The sequence below is a fragment of the Xyrauchen texanus genome, chromosome 1 (assembly GCF_025860055.1).
Source record: "Xyrauchen texanus isolate HMW12.3.18 chromosome 1, RBS_HiC_50CHRs, whole genome shotgun sequence".
NCBI classification, from domain to species: Eukaryota; Metazoa; Chordata; class Actinopteri; order Cypriniformes; family Catostomidae; genus Xyrauchen; species Xyrauchen texanus.
The window spans coordinates 14,169,971-14,190,515 of record NC_068276.1 but is presented as its reverse complement, the minus strand read 5'-3'; the positions used below and the strand labels follow the sequence as shown (position 1 = coordinate 14,190,515).

Sequence of the window (20,545 nt, the reverse complement as noted above, 5' to 3'; positions counted from 1 at the left end):
GACCACGAGGAGATTACCCCACGTGACTCTACCCTCTCTAGCAACCGGGCCAATTTGGTTGCTTAGGAGACCTGGCTGGAGTCACTCAGCACGCCCTGGATTCAAACTTGCGACTCCAGAGGTGGTCGTCAGCATTTTTACTCACTGAGCTACCCAGGCCCCATTTATCCAAATGAATTAAAAGCCCTTCCTTCCATAGCATATCATATGCCTTTTCCACATCAAAGAACACTGCTATAAAAATCTCTTTGTGCCTTTCTAACATCGGTCTCTAAGCAAAGAACAGCATCCATAGTATTGCGTCCTCTTCTAAAACCACTCTGATGATGAGAAATCAATCCCTTATTTTCCTGAATATATGTCAGCCTAACCATTACCATAATTTTCATTAGCTTACATAGAATAGATGTAAGTGCAATTGACCTGTAACTATTAGCTTGGGATTTATCTCTACATGGTTTAGTAATGGGAATAATAATTCCATGCTTCCAAGATGATGCTAACTTTCCTGCTTCCCATATTTTATTGTACATAGATAATATAACATTCAGTGATGCATTAGATAGGTGTTTAAGCATTTCATTACATACATCATCTCTCCCAGGAGAATTCTGTCCAACACCAGCTATAGCCTGTTTTAGCACGAATACTGTCAAATCTGCATCTAATGTACAACCTGTTGGACTGGTGTTCCAAACATCTGGATTCTCATTTAAACTCTGTTCCCTAAGCCTTCTCATTTTGTTAGATACGTATGTTATTGTTACTATGCACTTTGACAAATGTCTTAGCTAATACCTCAGCTTTGTCCTCATCTATTATTGCTGGTCTGTCACCATTCATAAGCACCAGTACTCTACTAAAGTTTTGAATTCCTCCCATCCTTCTAATCATGCCCCATATCTTACTATTTTCACCAATACTGTCACAAAATGTCCTCCGATCTTCTCTTTTGGCAGCTCTGATTGTTCTTCTAACTTCTCCTTGCGCCCTATTATAATTAAAATCCTCATAAGAATATGATTTTCTAAATTTCCTGAGTGCTTTGTTTCTCATACCACCATGGCACAGCTTTCTTCTCTTTTAACTCTTTCTTTTTTTCCAATTGCTTCCATTGCTGTACTACATAGTATTTCACTTATCTTATCATGTCATCAATAGATTTGTCCATCTTTATCTCACAAATCTCGTAGAAGTTTCCCCAATATGCATATTTAAATTTCTATTTATTAATTCTTTCCCCACACATCTTGCTTTACATTTACTCCTATGTTGCAATGTATGGGAATATGATCGCTACCTACTGTACAGTCTTCTAAAACCTCCCAAGCACACTTTCAAGCCAGATTTTCTGACGCAATCGTTAAATCAATTTCCAAATAATGTCCACGACCTACATCCATCAGCCCAGCCATCATTCAGGCACACTAGTCCACTGCATTCTAGTGTTTCCTCCATTATACTACCATTATAAACTGTTTTCACACTTCCCAATAATGTATTATGCATTAAAATCCTCACACCACACCACCCTGTGACCCCTCAATTCTCCAATGTCTTCTAGTACTTCTCTACTTAATCTATTACATGGGTTATAGTAAGTAATTATCCTGATATTCTGTATTCCTGTCCATATTTCAGAATAATCTTTGTTAATATCTATCACCCTGAAACCAATCACTTGCATTGCAAAAATATCCACTCTCCCCCATTACCAGAATTTCAGAACTTCAGAAACTTGTAAAACAAAATGTAACTGTGGTTAAAGCCATGTTTCTTGGAAACACTATCTGAGGTTTACCATCTAATTCATGCACAAAAAAGACTTCTTGCTTTACACTGTAAAATAGTCAAAACTATTAAGATCGCAGACATATTGTTTTTGTATTTGCGGTCTGCATATTTAGCTTCTCATTGATCAACCCTACTGTAACTCCTTCAACATCTAAGTATTTTCTGCTGCTCTGATTAGAATTGTAATCCTTTCTGTTCTGCTTTCCATTTGAGCTGAATAATTTACCACTATAAAAGAAACGAATGCCACCTTGTCAAAAATCAAATAATTTTCCTGTATACATTCCATATCCTGATCACTTCCAGATTCTACACTAATACCTTCCATCAATACTCCAGTCACCGACCACTGTTACCTTACCGCTTCACTTACCTACAAACAGCGCTCACTGGCCTTCCATCTGACAACATACACATCAGGATACTTGCACAGAGAGCATTATGGGTAATGTTGTTTTCAGAATCAGAATGAGCTTTATTGTCAAGTATGCTTCCACAAACAAGTAGAGGTGGGTAGAGTAGCCAAAAACTTTACTCAAGTACAATTACTTAAAAAATGTATAATGTTATAAACTACTTGAGAAAGAGTAAGAAAGTATCCAATAAAAAGAATACTCAAGCATTGAGTAACTAGTTACTTTCACATGTAACATAATGGATGTTTTCTCTCCTATATTCCAGTACATAATACACATTTAACATGCATTACAGAATGATTATTCATTATAATAATACTATCAATATATTGTTAATAATAGAAACTGTCATCATTCACCACCATGTTGTTCCAAACCCATATGATTTATTTCTTCCATGCATCAAATTAAAGGAATAGCTCACCAAAAAATTAAAATGCTCTCATTTTCTCACCCTCATGCTATCCCAGATGTGTATGACTTTCTTCTTCTGCATAATACATATGAAGATTTTATATAATGAGTTGTATATAATGTATAATTATACACTGAAACAAGATTATGCTTTATTCATGCTGGACCGTCACAGCTTTTTACATCCTGCGTCAGTGACGGTCCAGCATAGTCAGTGTCAAAAGAATTTAGATAATTTAATAAAACAAAGCCGCCCACATCTGTCAAATGCACATGAAGAAATGGTCACAATCATGATAGGCAGGGAAAAACATTTGCACTTAACACAGATGATTACAAGGACAGTAGGCACTGATACTGTATGTTGCAGCGCTGATATAAAAATGCAAACTAAGGAACTGAGGTCAAAAGAGCCCACGGTTACAGGTTTACGGTGAAAATGAGTATCGCCATGACACAGACAAGCCCACATTACCTCTAAAACTTACCTCACTGGGATTTCTTAAATTGGAGCTGCAATTTTAATCTTGAAATATATAATTGTCTTGGTGTAAAATGAAGGCACTGTGTGGAGTGAAGACATTTTTATTTTGCTCGCTTGCTGCTGTTGTGTTGAAGGCGACTCGCGTGACAGCGTGCAGCTGTGAAGTTCTGCTGTCGTAAGAGTCCCATTCAAAAATCGCAATAAAATACGCATTTTTTAACTCTTATTAAATTAAAACCAGTAATGTAACGATGGGAACGCTACACATTGTAATGAAGTAAAAGTGAAAAAAAATGATCCGAAATTTACTTGAGAAAGTGTGAAAAATACCCACCATGAAACATACTCATAAAGTACATTTTTTCCAGAAAGTTACTCAAGTAAATGTAACAGGCTAAATGTACCACCTCTGAATATAAGGAATTTTTCTTGGTGACAGAAGCTTCCAGTGTATAAACAATACCACAAGACAGATATAATAACATTTTATACAAATAAAGAGCAAATAGAAATATAAGGATATATAGAATTACACAATAAGACAAAAATATATAGTATGTACAAATACAAATCTGTTGTATACAGTGCAAGGGAATGTCATGCAGAAGAGGTAGGATATGTTAAATAACATGTAATTATAGGGCAGTTTTAACTGTTCATGAGATGGATAGTCTGAGGGAAAAACTGTTCCTGTACCTGACCGTTCTGGTGCTCAATGCTCTGTAGCGTCGGCCAGAAGAAAACAGTTCAAAACAGAAGTGGGCTGGGTGAGTAGAGTCCAGAGTAATTTTACCAGCCTTTTTGTCACTCTGGATGTGTACAGTTCTTGAAGGGAGGGCAGGGGCAACCAATAATACGCTTAGCAGCCCACAGTGTCCTTTGTAGTCTTCTGATGTCCAATTTCATAGCTGAACCAAACCAGACAGTTTCTGAAGTGCAGAGGACAGACTCAATGACTGCTGAGTAGAACTGTATCAGCAGCACCTGTGGCAAGTTGGACTTACTCAACTGACAAAGGAAGTACAACCTCTGCTGTGCCTATTTCTCAATGGAGTCAATGTGGGTCTCCTACTTCAACCTCGGTCCTGTGAGATGGTAGTGTCCAGGAACATGAATGACTCCACTGCTGCCACAGTGCTGTTTAGAATGGTCATTTCATCTCCACTGTTTTGAGTGTGTTTTGACTGCACCAGTGAGCCAGCCGTTCAAACTCCCTTGTGTATATACAGGTGAAACTCGAAAAATTAGAATATCGTGCAAAAGTTCATTAATTTCAGTAATTCAACTTAAAAGGTGAAACTAATATATTATATAGACTCATTACAAGCAAAGTAAGATATTTCAAGCCTTTATTTGATATAATTTTTATGATTATGGCTTACAGCTTATGAAAACCCCAAATTCAGAATCTCAGAAAATTAGAATATTGTGAAAAGGTTCAGTATTGTAGGCTCAAAGTGTCACACTCTAATCAGCTAATTAATCCAAAACACCTGCAAAGGGTTCCTGAGCCTTTAAATGGTCTCTCGGTCTGGTTCAGTTGAATTCACAATCATGGGGAAGACTGCTGACCTGACAGTTGTGCAGAAAACCATCATTGACACCCTCCACAAGGAGGGAAAGCCTCAAAAGGTAATTGCAAAAGAAGTTGGATGTTCTCAAAGTGCTGTATCAAAGCACATTAATAGAAAGTTAAGTGGAAGGGAAAAGTGTGGAAGAAAAAGGTGCACAAGCAGCAGGGATGACCGTAGCCTGGAGAGGATTGTCAGGAAAAGGACATTCAAATGTGTGGGGGAGCTTCACAAGGAGTGGACTGAGGCTGGAGTTACTGCATCAAGAGCCACCACACACAGACGGGTCCTGGACATGGGCTTCAAATGTCAAACGTCTTACCTGGGCTAAAGAAAAAAAGAACTGGTCTGTTGCTCAGTGGTCCAAAGTCCTCTTTTCTGATGAGAGCAAATTTTGCATCTCATTTGGAAACCAAGGTCCCAGAGTCTGGAGGAAGAATGGAGAGGCACACAATCCAAGATGCTTGAAGTCCAGTGTGAAGTTTCCACAGTCTGTGTTGGTAGGGGGAGCCATGTCATCAGCTGGTGTTGGTCCACTGTGCTTTATTAAGTCCAGAGTCAACGCAGCCGTCTACCGGGACATTTTAGAGCACTTCATGCTTCCTTCAGCAGACAAGCTGTATGGAGATGCTGACTTCATTTTCCAGCAGGACTTGGCATCTGCCCACACTGCAAAAAGTACCAAAACCTGGTTCAATGACCATGGTATTACTGTGCTTGATTGGCCAGCAAACTCGCCTGACCTGAACCCCATAGAGAATCTATGGGGCATTGCCAAGAGAAAGATGAAAGACATGAGACCAAACAATGCAGAAGAGCTGAAGGCCGCTATTGAAGCATCTTGGTCTTCCATAACACCTCAGCAGTGCCGCAGGCTGATAGCATCCATGCCACGCCGCATTGAGGCAGTAACTAATGCAAAAGGGGCCCAAACCAAGTACTGAGTACATATGCATGATTATACTTTTCAGAGGGCCGACATTTCTGTATTTAAAATCCTTTTTTTATTGATTTCATGTAATATTCTAATTTTCTGAGATTCTGAATTTGGGGTTTTCATAAGCTGTAAGACATAATCATAAAAATTATATCAAATAAAGGCTTGAAATATCTTACTTTGCTTGTAATGAGTCTATATAATATATTAGTTTCACCTTTTAAGTTGAATTACTGAAATTAATGAACTTTTGCATGATATTCTAATTTTTCGAGTTTCACCTGTAGACTCAACGTCATCTTGGATGAGGCCGATGACATTAGTGTCATCTACAAACTTCAGGAGTTTGACAGAGGGGTCCTTGGTATACAGGAAGAAGAGTAGTGGGGAGAGCACATATCCCTGGGGGGCACCAGTGCTAATTGTACAGGTGCTGGAAGTTAATTCCCCCAGTCTCACTAGCTGCTGCCTGTCCATCAGAAAGCGGGTGATCCACGGACAGATAGACATGGGAACAGAGAGTTGGTGTAATTTATTTTGGAATAGCTGTGATGATGGTGTTGAAAGCCAAAATGTCCACAAAAAGAATCCTTGCATATGTCCCTGGTGTGTCCAGATTTTGAAGGATATGATGCAATCCCATGTTGACTGCATCATCCACAAGCCTGTTTGCTCTATAAGCAAATCTAGAGATATAGAAAGGGTCCAGTGATGTCCTTAAATTCATGACCACATACTAATGACTTCATGCCAGCACATCTGCATTTATATTATGTTGTTATATTATAGGCCACTAATATTTACTAATACAATATAATTTATGCCTTGTAACTATCATTAAAATAAAGTTCTGCTTCATAATTATTCAATTATCTAATGCGATTATCTAATCAGCCAATCATGTGGTGGCAGTGAAATGCATAAAATAATGCAGATACAGGTCAGGAGCTTCAGTTAATGTTCACATCAACCATCAGAATGTTTTTTTTTTTTTATCCCAGTGATTTCAACTGTGGCATGATTTTTGTGCCAAATGGGCTGGTTTGGGTATTTCTGTAACTGCCGATCTCCTGGGATTTTCACACACAACAGTCTCTAGTTTACTCAGACTGGTGCCAAAAACAAAAAACATCCTATGAGCGGCAGTTCTGCGGATGGAAATACCTTGTTGATGAGAGAGGTCAACAGAGCTGGTTTGAGCTGACAGAAAGGCTTCGGTAACTCAGATAACCAGTCTGTAGTATTGTAGTGAACAAGAACAGAGAGATGATGTGGATGTGGAGTGGTGGTGGCGGCATAGTGGGCTAAAGCACATAACTGTAAATCAGAAGGTTGCTGGTTCGATCCCCACAGCCACCACCATTGTGTCCTTGAGCAAGGCACTTAATTCCAGGTTGCTCCAGGGGGGATTGTCCCTGTAACAAGTGCACTGTAAGTCACTTTGGATAAAAGTGTCTGCCAAATGTATAAATGAGATGAGGCTGCAGTGGTCCTACCATTTGTGTACCTCAGAAATCAAGATTCATCAGACCAGGCTATGGTTTTCCAGTCTTCAACTGTCCAGTTTTGGTGAGCCTGTCCCCACAGCAGCCTCAGTTTCCTGTTCTTGGTAGCCTCGTTGCTGTTGTAGCCCAACCGCCTCAAGTTTCAACATTTTTGTGGTGCGTTCTGAGATGCTAATCTGTTCACTAACTTGAAAATATTAAGTAAATTCTATATTTGGTTTTAATTCAAACATGTAATTATAATGATATTATGAGGTTGCATGTTTTCACTATTTGGACATTAATTTACACCATTTATTGATTTTGTTGTTCCATTTCATAACTTCTTGTTTTGTTAAGTCTGAAGTTCATTTACTCAAAAGTACTTGTTCATAACAATAATAATAAAATCTATTCATTGTTACCGTCTTCGTGTTTAGTACCAAGAGTTGAGGTCTGCATGAGCAGCTCTCTATTGTGCTCCTGTGGAAAGCTTGCATCCCTTATGTGCTACACATTTTTAACGTGCATTTAGAATAGTTACTAAAATGTTAAATTAACTTTTTCCCCTCAATCAATATTATATCATGAAATGAAGTAGATTTTACTTAATTTGACACTAATAAAATGTACTTGTATGTACTGTATCACGACAGAATGTCAAAACCTGCTTTATAATCATTCATCCAAACCCACTTTGTATGCAAAGTCAGAATCACAAAGCTATTATTCTTGATTAATTATACACATTATTTGATCCACACAAATAATACATTTTAAGCAATGAGCCACCATGAACTCTCCATATTGGGACACATGAATTCTTCAAACTTATACGAAAGAAAAACAATACAAAGAAAGTTAATACGTTTCTTTTTTTAATCAGAACAGCCAGGTTTGAACAGATTTGGACCACAAAACTTTCTCCATTCTCCCCTCCCTCTGGATCTGTAACACCCCTTTATACAGTATAATTAACTTTTATAATAAAAGTTGTACAACATCTCTTGATCTTGATGATGTGCTGGCATGTCTCAATGGCTCTTGAACATCTTAACATTTTGCTCTACCGGCATCAACAAGTTTAATGAAAAAACATGGAGTTAACCAAATCCTTTTCAGTTTCTATCGAGATGGTGCAATCAGACCATGAAGACCTCCTATTGCTCTACTCTCAGACCTCCTGTACTCACAGAGCACACTGTAATGCCCAGATTTCAGAAGATTCATCTTGTGAGATGATAGGGAGCAGCAGTGTCATCAGCAGCAGGGTCGAGTGAGCTCTCAGGACGGATCACTTCCTGTCCCTTTGATGCCCACTCAAAACCTTCAGCCCTGAGAATATCTAGCCCAAAGTCAATAGACCTGTATCAGGAAACTGAACAATCTTGAAATGGTGTTACAGCTTTGACATGGTCAGAGAGGAGCATTAGGTTGGCGTCTTGAATGATCTTGGACCATCTTTAAATAACCAAATGTGCAACGTTCATGAAGAGAAAAAACAAAACAAAACATCAACATGTAAATGCTTTTAAATCATTCGCTTGGGCCAGTTTCAATGACCAATAGTTTGTACACTTCCCTTGCAATCAGATGTACCAAAATTTTCAGATGTTAAATTTAATCAGCCCAATATCATGCACCAAACACATCACTTTAGTTGAATTGTTTTGAACTGAATAAGTAATATTCTGTCTTGAACAGCTATGAAATAAATAAACCGTTAATAAAAGCTACTTTTATACTGTTTCTGTTCATTTTTACTTCAATTACACTGAAATAGTTTGCCCAATATCGCATTGACCTTTTATATGGGATTTTTCCTGGTGATATACAAAAATAGTATTGTTTTCCAAAGGTCATACAAATTGTTCATCATACTGTACATTTGATGCACCTGATAACATACATCCATTTTCACCCAAAGTGTTTTCGAAATAATAAACATTTGATTTCTGACATATTTAAGTACAATTTTCCAATGAATGTGTAATGACATTTTTAAATAAGAAAGATGAAAACAGTGAAGGGCGAGGAGATCAGAAAATCATTATATATAGTGAAAAAATATAATAATTAAATGTCAGCAACATTCCAGCATTTGAGTCAATTGTCAGACCTGTATTTTTAATCTCAGAAATAAATAGACACATTTGAGCGAGATCCGATAAGAAAGAAAGCAGCTATTCATTAAAAAAATTTCCATAAATCTGCAATTTCTCCACTCCGAGAATGTGGTTTGAAGCGTTTATGAGGTTTACCCAGATACAGAGACCAGTAACATTGCCCTCTTCATGAAAAAAGGTCAGATGTACTTTATATACAGGTACATAAAAAAAGAGTGAGGTAGATAAATGTTTGAAGGAAAAAAAAGTCCCCAAATCATGAAAAAAGAAAACATATAAAAATATCTAAAATGTAACACTTCAAAGTTTTTTTTTATTATTATTATTATTTACAGTGATCATAAACGCATCACAAATAGGTGAGAAACAAAATAAATAATGGAAAAAAGAAGGAAAAAAGATCAGGATGGGGAAAACAAAAAAGGCTCAAAAACTGGCGCTCATGGTCAAACCTGCATCTTAAATGTATATATGTGATTATGTTACAAACACAACTTCTGCATAGAAATATGCTGAATCGTATCTGTAGAATTCTTGTTTATCAGGCTCTGCTTGGAAGGAAGGAAATGCAGAGTTCATAACATATAAAAACGGTGGCAGGATCAGTCACAAATAAGGCTGAACAATCAATAAAGTCTGCGACAAGTTGACATTTACGAAATGAAATTAATTCAAAACAGATTTTGCATTGATTTTCAAACCAGTCGACTTGTGAATACGTATGGACCAAAAACAGAGGAATGAATAACGATACAAGAAAACATTACAGGGGTCTCTGAGACCAAAACTTGAAAGAGTTTGACCTGAGAGAATTTGTTGCGCATTAATATGGTGAGAAACAAAGTGCGGAGCTGTTTGAGAATCGCGTTCGCCGTTGTTATGATGGCATGAAGACAGAAGTATGTTACCTTGCAGGTTTACCTTTTCAAGAGAAAAAAAAAAAAAAAACAGTATGAATCTTACTTTAGAAAAATCAGTCCAAAAAAACCAAGGCATTAAACAACTTTACATGGCAAATCTCAACTCGTGAACTCTATCTCTTTTCTTCTTTTGCAGAACTATAAGCATATTAAAATGGACTGTAGTGGAAAGGCAAAGAATTACACCTGAAGAATCTCTTTATATCTATCCATATATATACTGTATATATTACAACTACAAAAGAAAAACAAGAATAAAATAGCAGCTTTTTTCAGCACAGACACATAGATGGTCATCTGAACTGTAAAAAAGGTACAAAAGTGACAGACAAACCATGTACACACTTTGTGGTCCAACATACAACTGAAAGACCAATCGAGAGATGTCTAGTTAAACATTAAGATAGAAAAACTTGAGCTTTATTTTACCCAAATCCCTTCTAAATTGTATTTTGCGATTTTGTGTCCGTTGCATTTGTTGTCATGTTGTTTTTGCATTATTTCACCTTTTCTTGCTGTCTGAAATGAGTCTAACCCAAAGCAGGAAGCTTCATATACATCCGGGCCAATGAGACAAAAAAGGTGAAAGTAGAACAAGAGGCAGATATAGAAAGTACCGATTTAACTTTTTGGCTAGAATATGACTGGAAAATGCATGTACAACAGTGTAAAAAGAGTGAAGTGTCTTATTTGATATTTTCGAGCTGATTGGGAACATAAAAGGAGAAAGGACTGGGGCTGAAATTACGTTGAAGGGACAGGGAAAGAGACTACAGTATAATTTGGCAACTCAAAATAGGAAAGAATTTGGCAGGTTTGAGAATTTCTTTTGATTTATATATATATATATATATATATATATATATATATATTTCTTCTCAGGACACCACACAGTGGCTTGACAAACACGGAGACATGTCCATGTTTCAGTCAAAGAGACGTGACGTAAAGGGAACCGGATCAGCAAGCCGACGACTGGGGCAAGGCACGCTCATTCTTTCGTCCCCCGTTCATGTGAGCGTAAGACTGGGTCTCGTCAAAAGGGCTCCTGAGAACCATGGAGGGCCCGTTCGCAGCTGATGCCGGGAGCGGGTGCTTGTCCGTGGAGCAGGGGGAGGAAGGGGGTGAGGATGGCCCGGCGGGCGTGACAGAGTCCTGGGGTACAGGTGTACACTGAGGGGGAAGGCCGAGGAGGGGGTGAGGGGCTGCAGGTTGGAGGACGGCTCCAGAGGAACGTTCTCCATGGTTCCCACATTCTCCATGTCCAGCTCTTCAGTGTCAGGAGGTTTGTTCTCCTCGCTGTAGAAGAAGCTATTCTCCTTGAAGCCCAGCTCCAGGTCATCCTTGATGCTGCTGATGATCTCCAGGAAGGATGGCCGCATTTTGGGGTTGTACTGCCAGCACATGCGCATCAGCTCAAACCTGAGAGTTCACACACAAACATAAAAGACAGGCTGAGCAAAATGATCCATAAAATATCATAAATATAAATAGACTGATGTACCCGGCCAGGGCGATAATTCTGTTGATATTTGGACATTTTGAGATTATTACAATGGCTGATGAGCAATTAAATGATTGACTGCTTGGACTATAAACAGAAGAGTTAGCTCACTTTGTGTCAATTCCAAAATCTACTGACAGCCTTGTTTATCAAATATTTTTCAGTAAATTTTGAGTAAAAGTTAAGCAATTTTGTATAGTAAAACCCTGTTCAAAGCGCCTGAGGCATCATGTGACAAAGCGAAACGATCCCATTCATCTTCATGTGGTATGGACTGGGAAAATGGATATTTCTGAAAACAATTATGTATTTTTTGTCATGTGAGCAGTCATGTGATACATTCAACCAAATCAATCAAGATGTTGGCCCGTGTTATAGTGGTGCTGTCATGCCTGATATTCACTTTGATTGTGCTGTTAAAGATATAGGTTACTTTGTAAAACATTCAAATTGCATTCCTTCAAAGGTGACGGGAAGTTTACTCGGAATTGGTGTCTGGTGAAAGAACACAAGAACAATTAAATTTCAGACTGTACATGCAAGGCAATTACCACTTTTTCTCTTTCGATCCGTAAATCTCCTTATCAGCCGATACCGATACCAGTGTTGTTTCTTTGCATAATCAGTTTAGAATATCTTTATATTATTGTGTGGAACTAATTGGGTGTAATCTTTAATAAGTAAAGAAACACAAAGCTCTAACTACACATTATTTCAATATAAATTTATAGCTTATTAAGAAAAACTTTATTATTAACTAGTATACTGGATAATGTAGCAGCAAATTATCAGTCATCAGTAGAAAAGAAACCAGTGTTTTATTATTTATATTTCTTTTTCTTTTTTCCCCCAAAACGTTTCAACTTACATCTGGACTTTAAAGGATTCAGATCTCTTTTTTGTTCAATTAAGTTTAAGACATCAGTCCACTTTTCATTCACAGTTATTTTTTGGAACCATTCAAATTAAAATATTGTTATAAATTGTAAGCAAATACTAATGATGAAAATAATAATAATAATACATTCGTATTAATATTATTATTATTGACTTTTTATTTTAAATACAACAGTAATATATTTCAATTGTGCACTTTTTAAACCTTCACGCTTTTATTTTGACATTCTAAACTCTCCAGGAAGTCCTGTATGTGTGTGTTTGTAGGCAAGTTCACAGTAGTTTAATTCACTTCTTATTCAAATTCTGGTAAAATGCACCTCTGGTGCCGTTCTAAATACATATTATAAGTGAACCGAACTATTGAGCATCTACATCAGAGATGCTGTTATTGAGTAGTGCTCAAGTATTGCTCACTGCTGTGAAGGCTAAAAATAGCCACGAGTGCATCACCAGCCTGTGTGTGAGATTGTGTCAACAAGAGCATTCCGAGTGAGTTTGATTCATACACAGATGAACAGAAATTCCAAAGCTTCTATGGCCAGACATGCAGTCCACCAATGATATTAAAGTGACAGGAGTCATGAGAGCCATGCCATCTGTTGTAGGACTCATTGTTCTATTTCTATTTGTGAAAGGAATGTTTGGAAATCTAAAATACATATTCCTAACCTGACACCCTAAAGCAGAAGAAATAAAATAATCATCTAAAAAAACAAATGCTTTTGTGAAACATGAAGAATTTTGCACAGTGCATTAAATGTTTCACATTTCAGAAAATGTTGTGTTTGTTTTGTTTGCTACTTTTAAATGTTATTAAATTGAAATACTGGTAATAATGTAATTCATAAGTTACCATGATCACTAAATATTGGCATCTACCAAATGAAAAATTATATTGGTCGACCACCAATCGGGTGAAATCTTGTGAAAATGGTCAAGAAATGGCTGGGTAAACTTTCACCCCAACAACAAAAAAAAAGTATAGTTTAAACTGCGTGCATTTTACAGTGCACACCTGTTTTTCTCCTATGTTACATGGATTACTGCATCGATCTCAAAGCACCACACATCAAGAACAACCAACCACAACAAACAATTGCATGAGAGATTCACATGGATCTCAAACCCTAACTACTCAGGAACCACCAACAACAATAAACAACTGCGGTAAGTCATGGCATCCGCTCATGTTATTTCTTCCTGCATTGCATGTCACATTTACAAAAGCTTCTTCTGTCAGCAGTGAAGGATTCACATGTGATAAATGTAAAGAATTAGCCAGGCTGACAGAGAAGGTTAATGAGTTAGAGACACTCATCCAAACTCTAGTGGAGGTCAGTGAGAAAGAGAAGCCAGCAGATACTGTTTCGGATGCGGGCAGTACAGAGAGCAACACACACACACACTTTGGTTCCGGCTGTAGAGCTCCAGCTGCAGGGCCTTTGGGGTGACGTCTCGGCAGCATGCTCGTTCAGCAAAGCGACACCACTCTCTGTTCCTGTTAGGGTTTCCAATCGATTCTCCCCACTTAGTGATGCATCCACAGAATCATGTTGAAATAGCCCTAGTTATTGGTGATTCTATTGCAAGGAACGTGGAAACAGAGACTCCAGTCACTATAGTTAAATGCATTTCATGTTCCAGAGCATCTGACATCAAATCAAATTTACAGGTGCTGGCTAATGCTAAACTTAGATTTTCTAAAATTGTTATTCATGTCTGAACTAATGATGTCCGGCATCGCCAGTTGAAAATCACTAGAGATAATGTTAAAGAGGTGTGTGAATTTGCAAAAACGATGTCAGACACCGTAATATGCTCTATGCCACTCCCTGCTCGTCATGGTGATGAGGTTTATAGCAGATTTGTGTCACTGAATGGCTGGAAGTCTGAGTGGTGTCTGAAGAATAAAATAGGATTTAATAGAAAATTGGAAGAGTTTTTGGGGTAGACCTGACCTGCTAAAGAGAGACTGAATCAATTCCTCCAGGGAAGGTGCCGCTCTCCTCTCTAGTAATTTGGCTCATAGTTTTAATAATGATAGTTATTTGACTAACTGGGGCCCAGGTCAGGAAGCAGACAAACTGGTTAATCCGAACGTCTGACAGCTGTCTTGAGACGTCACACAGCTCACATAAACTACAACACACAGAGACTGTATCACCTAGATATCTCAAAGAGACTGTGTCTGTTCCCCGAACTACCAAACACAGTACCCTCACTAAATCAATTAGAAAGAAATGTGATTAAGGTCAAACTTGAACAAAACAAACAAATTAAAGATAAACATTATATAAAGATAGAGCTACTAAACATTACATCTCTTTCTACCAAAGCACCAATTGTAAATTAAACTATTACAGATCATAGTTTGAATGTGCTCTGTTTGACTGAAACCTGGCTTAAAACGGATATATTAATTTAAATGAATCTACTCCCCCAGGTTATTGTTATAAACATGAGCCTCATCTGAAGGGTCGAGTAGGTGTTGTTACAATTTACAGTGAAGTTTTTGGTGTTACTCATAGGACAGGATATAAATTTAAGTCTTTTAAACTAATAATGCTTAATAATGATAATGATAATAACTAATAATGTTTCCTTGGTGAATTAGCTATTTTTTTATCAGATCTTGCAGTTACTGTAGATAGAGCTTTAATTGTTGGTGAATTCAATATTCACATAGATAATGAAAATGACACATTGGGATTAGCATTTATCGATATTCTCAACTCTCTTGGAGTCAGACAAAATGTAACAGAATTAAATCTAGTGTGTGATTATGGTGATGAGTTGGTCCTGTCATATGGAGTTGATGTTGATAATATAGAAATTCTGGCGCAGAGCGATGACCAGGTTGAACTGCGATGCACCTCACTGATCTCTGCCTGCATCACCTCGGTCTAATGATGGACTACACTCTTGAAATGAAATACATAGACTATCAATTCATTGCCACCAAAACCCTTCATCAGCCAAATAACAAGGACAATTGCATCTATGTGAACTTCTGCAGTTAATCCAGGATGGACTTCAAAGACATTAGTCATTAATCTTACAGTTCATACAAAATCTTTGTTTAAACATGGACCCTTAACACTTACTTAGTTTGCAAGTTTTGACTTGCAATATACATAAGTAGTATTGGCATTATATTCATGATGTTAGCCAGAGGGGAACTGGACCCCACAGTGAGTCTGGTTTCTCCCAAGGTTATTTTTCTCCATTAACCAACATCTTATGGAGTTTTGTGTTCCTTGCCACAGTCACCTTCGGCTTGCTCACTGGGGTTATAAATACAATAATTATTTAATTACTTATTTTTAAATTCACAATTCACAATCGTATTTTATCAAACTACACAATGATGACTAAGACATTATAGATATTTCAGTTTTATCTTCTGTTAATGCCTGATCTTCTGTAAAGCTGCTTTGAAACGATGTGTGTTGTGAAAGGCGCTATACAAATAAAAACGACTTGACTTGAATGATCTTCAACAGGACCCTGAAACTTGGCACAACTCCCCGCGCTGAACAAAAGGTGGCTGTGTGACGAATCAGCAACATAAACATGCATGCTATCAACAGCTACGTCCTAAACACAGCTGCAGTGAGCTCATAGTGAAAGCTGAAGCCTGCTTTACTGTACAGCAAACACAGTGCCGTAATGAAATCACACTTCAAAGCTGCAGATACCCATAAAGGAGGCCTGAGAGTGCTGGCGAAGAGGAACTGCTACAGTTACACAGGAAGAAAGTAAAAGAGAGCGATCTTGCTGACACTCGAGCATTCCTATTCACCGTCTTTAATTATACACCAACAAGCTAAGAATACCAAAGAAGTCTGCTGAAATAAATACTCGACACAGTCTACAAGCTCTCTCTCGCTCTCTCTCTCACTCACACACACACACACACACACACACACATACACACACTTAGTCTTACAAACACCAACACCAACTACACACAGCTAGCACAAACATAAGCTGACAGTTACAAATACCCATGCACCACATAGACAAACATTCACAACAGCGAATCCAAGTGCAGTATTTTCACTGACACTCATACACTTACGAGGTCTCAGCCCTCCAGCTGTGAGATACACAGATTGGACTTGTTGCCCTCAGAGATCTAGCTTGGTTTTTCTGCATGCTACTAAATGAAGTTTCCATTGATGTTGGGTCAGACAGACAAAGTTTTTCAAAATTCCTCACATTTAATCGTAGAAAACATTGCCTGTCTTAGGTCAGTTTGGATCACTACTTTATTTTAAGAATGTGAAATATCAGAACAATAGTAGAGATGGTGATTTCAGCTTTTATTTCTTTCATCACATTCCCAGTGGGTCAGAAGTTTACATACACTTTGTTAGTATTTAGTAGTATTGCCTTGAAATTGTTTAATGTGGATCAAACATTTTGGGTAGCCTTCCACAAGCTTCTCACAATAAGTTGCTAAAATTTTCCAGACAGAACTGGTGTAACTGAGTCAGGTTTGTAGGCCTGATTGCTTGCACATGCTTTATCAGTTCTGCCCACAAATTTTTTATCGGTTTGAGGTAAGGGCCTTGTGATGGCCACTCTAATATAATTTTGCCACAACTTTGGAGGTATGTTTGGGGTCATTGTAAATTTGGAAGACCCATTTGTGACCAAGCTTTAACGTCCTGGCTGATGTCTTGAGATGTTTCTTCAATATATCCACATAAGTTTCCTTCCTCATGATGCAATCTATTTTGTGAAGTGCACCAGTCCCTCCTGCAGCAAAGCACCCACACAACATGATGCTGCCACCCACATGCTTTACATCATTTCCTCCATAATGATGGTCAAAATGGCCAAAAAGCACCTTGGAGAAACTCAACAGCAGTGCAAAATATGAAAAGACAATGCAGAAAAGCAGAGCGCATGTGGCGGAAGACAAAACTTGTAGTCCATTATAACATCTACAAAGACAGCATCCATGGTTTTAATATGGAACTAGGAAAAGCTAGACAGACTTTCTTCTCGAATATTATAAACAGCAACTTAAACAACATACGCACTCTTTTTGCGACTGTAGAGAGACTGACAAACCCCCCAAGCCAGATTCCCAGTGAAATGCTCTCAGACAGCAAGTGCAGTGAGTTTGCTTCTTTCTTCTCTGAAAAAATCAATTGTTGCATTGTTTCAAGTCAAGACCTAGAGAAACTTGTGCATGCTTTCATCACCAGCAGGGTGGATTATTATAATGGACTCCTCACTGGCCTTCCCAAAAAGACCATAAGACAGTTGCAGCTCATACAGAACGCTGCTGCCAGGATTCTGAGCAGAACCAGAAAATATGAACATATCACACCAGTCCTTAGGATATCCATTACATTATTGTGGCAGATGAGTAAAGCATTGAAAAGACAAGACAAAAAGTGACTTTAGATGGCAATATATTATTTATTTCCATATTATTAAACATAAGCCTATCATTGGCCTACAGTCCACAGCAAATAATTTTGTCTGAGATAGATTTATTATAAGGGCTTTTAAAAGTATGGTGTCAGTGTTAATGTACATATGCAACAGATTGATGCTTTTGGAGCATCTCACATTGGTTGTGTCATGTCATAAACAGGTGTTTTTAAGACACTGTGCAAAGTTTTAAATTTAGTTTTTAAACTTAATCTAGAGACCCCTGCATTCGAAATTGCGCTCCATCCAGCTGCACCCCTCTGTCGCTGGTGTCAAGCAAACCTGAAAGTGTTTTTTTGTTTGTACAGCAGCGCGTTGCCTATACAGCTGGAGTTTTTCTTACTGCCCCTGCTGTAAACAGGTGGTACTTCAAACTTGAATTGCTCCATTTCCTTATTATGGTCTGGGGACATGAGTAATATAATTAAATCGCAATGAATGAACTTTTTAAATCGATAGCCCTAATATAAATTGTAATTTATAATACAATTGTATTATAACTATTTATAAAAACATTAGCTCGGTTTTGAAGGCTGATTGGTCAATACAGCATTCTAGCTTGGTCTATCAACAGGACTGAGAAACTAATTTAAAATAATTTACTTCAATATTTCCTAAATTTAAATTATAAAGACATTATTTCAGTTGGGAGAAAAAAAGCTACAATACATAAGTGACAATCAGATTTTAAATTGATGCTGTCCACAAAGTCCAAAAGAGGGCACAATGAATGAATAAAATGCAAACAGTACATTGTTATATTGTTTAATGTAAAGAAAATACCCGCTGTTGACAAAAGTGCATTTCATTTTTAACTAAAGTGCATACTTACAGACTTCAAAATACAGACAGTATTCACAGTGTTTTTCATTAACTTAAGTTGCATGTTCGGTAATAATATTCCCAGATAATAGTGATATTCAGCATTTGTGGGTCAGACTCTGTCACACAGCGGTTATGGCATGTATGAGCACAGTGCTGCAATAGGGGCTGTTCAAACATGTCGCTAGACAGAGTGCAATAGAATTGAGTTGATTGGCACGTGACACCATGCAATTTGGTGAAATCGCAGTTAAACGCGACTCCGCTGCATGTCTTAGCCGTGACTACATTCAGAATACAGCACAGCCTTTTGTACCCTTTCGCCTAAATAGTAAATTAATAATAGTAAATACCGAATGTATTTTGGTCGGGATGCTATTTCCAGTTATGCCAGTGCAGCTCCTATCTACTTGAACGGGGAGAAACCGAAATCTCAAAAACGGTTGGTCAATCAAAGAACATATTTCAAATCAGCAATACAATTTGACAAAACTGGAATCATAAATTGTGCTTCTTTACCTCAGATTACACTAATAAACACAATTTTCCACATGCACATTCTCAAATTGATTGACAGGCAATGTCTGTCTCTAAAAGGTGATTGGCTCTTTTACCTGTAAGGTTGATAATTGGGAACTTAGAGCTCCTTGGTTGAGCATTCCAGCTTTTCCCATTCGTTTTAATTGAAGGACCAATCTCTGCTAAATATTCTCTGTCCTAACATGGCAGCCCCCATGAGGGGACCCTCACCAGGTAGAATAAAACTAAATTGATATGGTTACCGATATGACTAGTGTCCTCATCTCATGTGATTTTATAAATACGTTTCAAAATTACAATTTATTTCTTTAGGAGTAAAACTTTTTTATTGGAGAAAAAAATACTGAGTGCACCGTTCATTTTCAAAACCTTGTTTTTGGCCTTTTTGCAACTTCTACTGAAAGGTTCAATATAGCAAGTGGGCAGGAAATAATGGGTAGAGAGGAGGGGAGCAGCATCGAGAAACAATGCGAACTGGACCTGCCACATGAGCAGCATGGCTTAATGTGTTTGAGAACATGCCCTAACCGCAAGGCCACTGCTCTGATTTATTTTTGCAGTTTTACTGAATAACTGGAATTCCTTTACAAGGTCTAGACCCCCCCACAGGTTTTACTTCTGTGACACTTGGCACTGTGAGTCTCAGCAGTCCTGAACTGGATCATTAAAAAAGAATAAAGAGCAGCAGCAATAATGCAGCACTTACTGTACCACCTCAGAACCCTCCCACACACCCTCCTTCACCTCCTGTTCAGGCAGCTTTAAAGAGCGCTTTCACCCTTCCTGGCACTTCTCTCAAACAGTGAGGAGCCAGACTTGAGCCAACCACAACAAAGATAAACCAGAGCACTGCGAGATGAAAACTAGGCACAATCCAACCTAAACCATTGAGCACTTCCTGTTAATGGACATTGGTGAAAAGTGCCATTACTCTCAGAACAAAATATAATTGTACATTTGTTTCACCGAAACAGTACTGATTGTGAACTTTTATTTCCTTTATAAACTCAAAAAGGATCACATTTTCTGTGGCTGGATGACATATTGAATATTTACAATATATCCAATACTATGTTTGTTGGCAATGAGAAATTAACAATAACATGAAAGTCATATGCAATGAATCTGCGATTCAGTTTTATTCATCAAGTTTTCTAAAGACTATGCCAGTACATTACTCAG

The 20,545-nt window shown here is 37.8% G+C and overlaps 1 protein-coding gene across 1 annotated transcript in view; it reads right to left on the bottom strand.

Moving 5' to 3' along the window:
* Window positions 1-7,970: 7,970 nt before the first annotated feature.
* LOC127634221 (insulin-like growth factor 1 receptor) overlaps window positions 7,971-20,545 on the bottom strand; it is a 99,696-nt gene continuing 87,121 nt past the window's right edge. Inside the window, 2 exon segments of the mRNA XM_052113699.1 lie at window positions 7,971-11,330; window positions 11,333-11,568. Of these exon segments, the coding sequence (XP_051969659.1) occupies window positions 11,107-11,330; window positions 11,333-11,568 (460 nt within the window). The 3' untranslated portion in view covers window positions 7,971-11,106.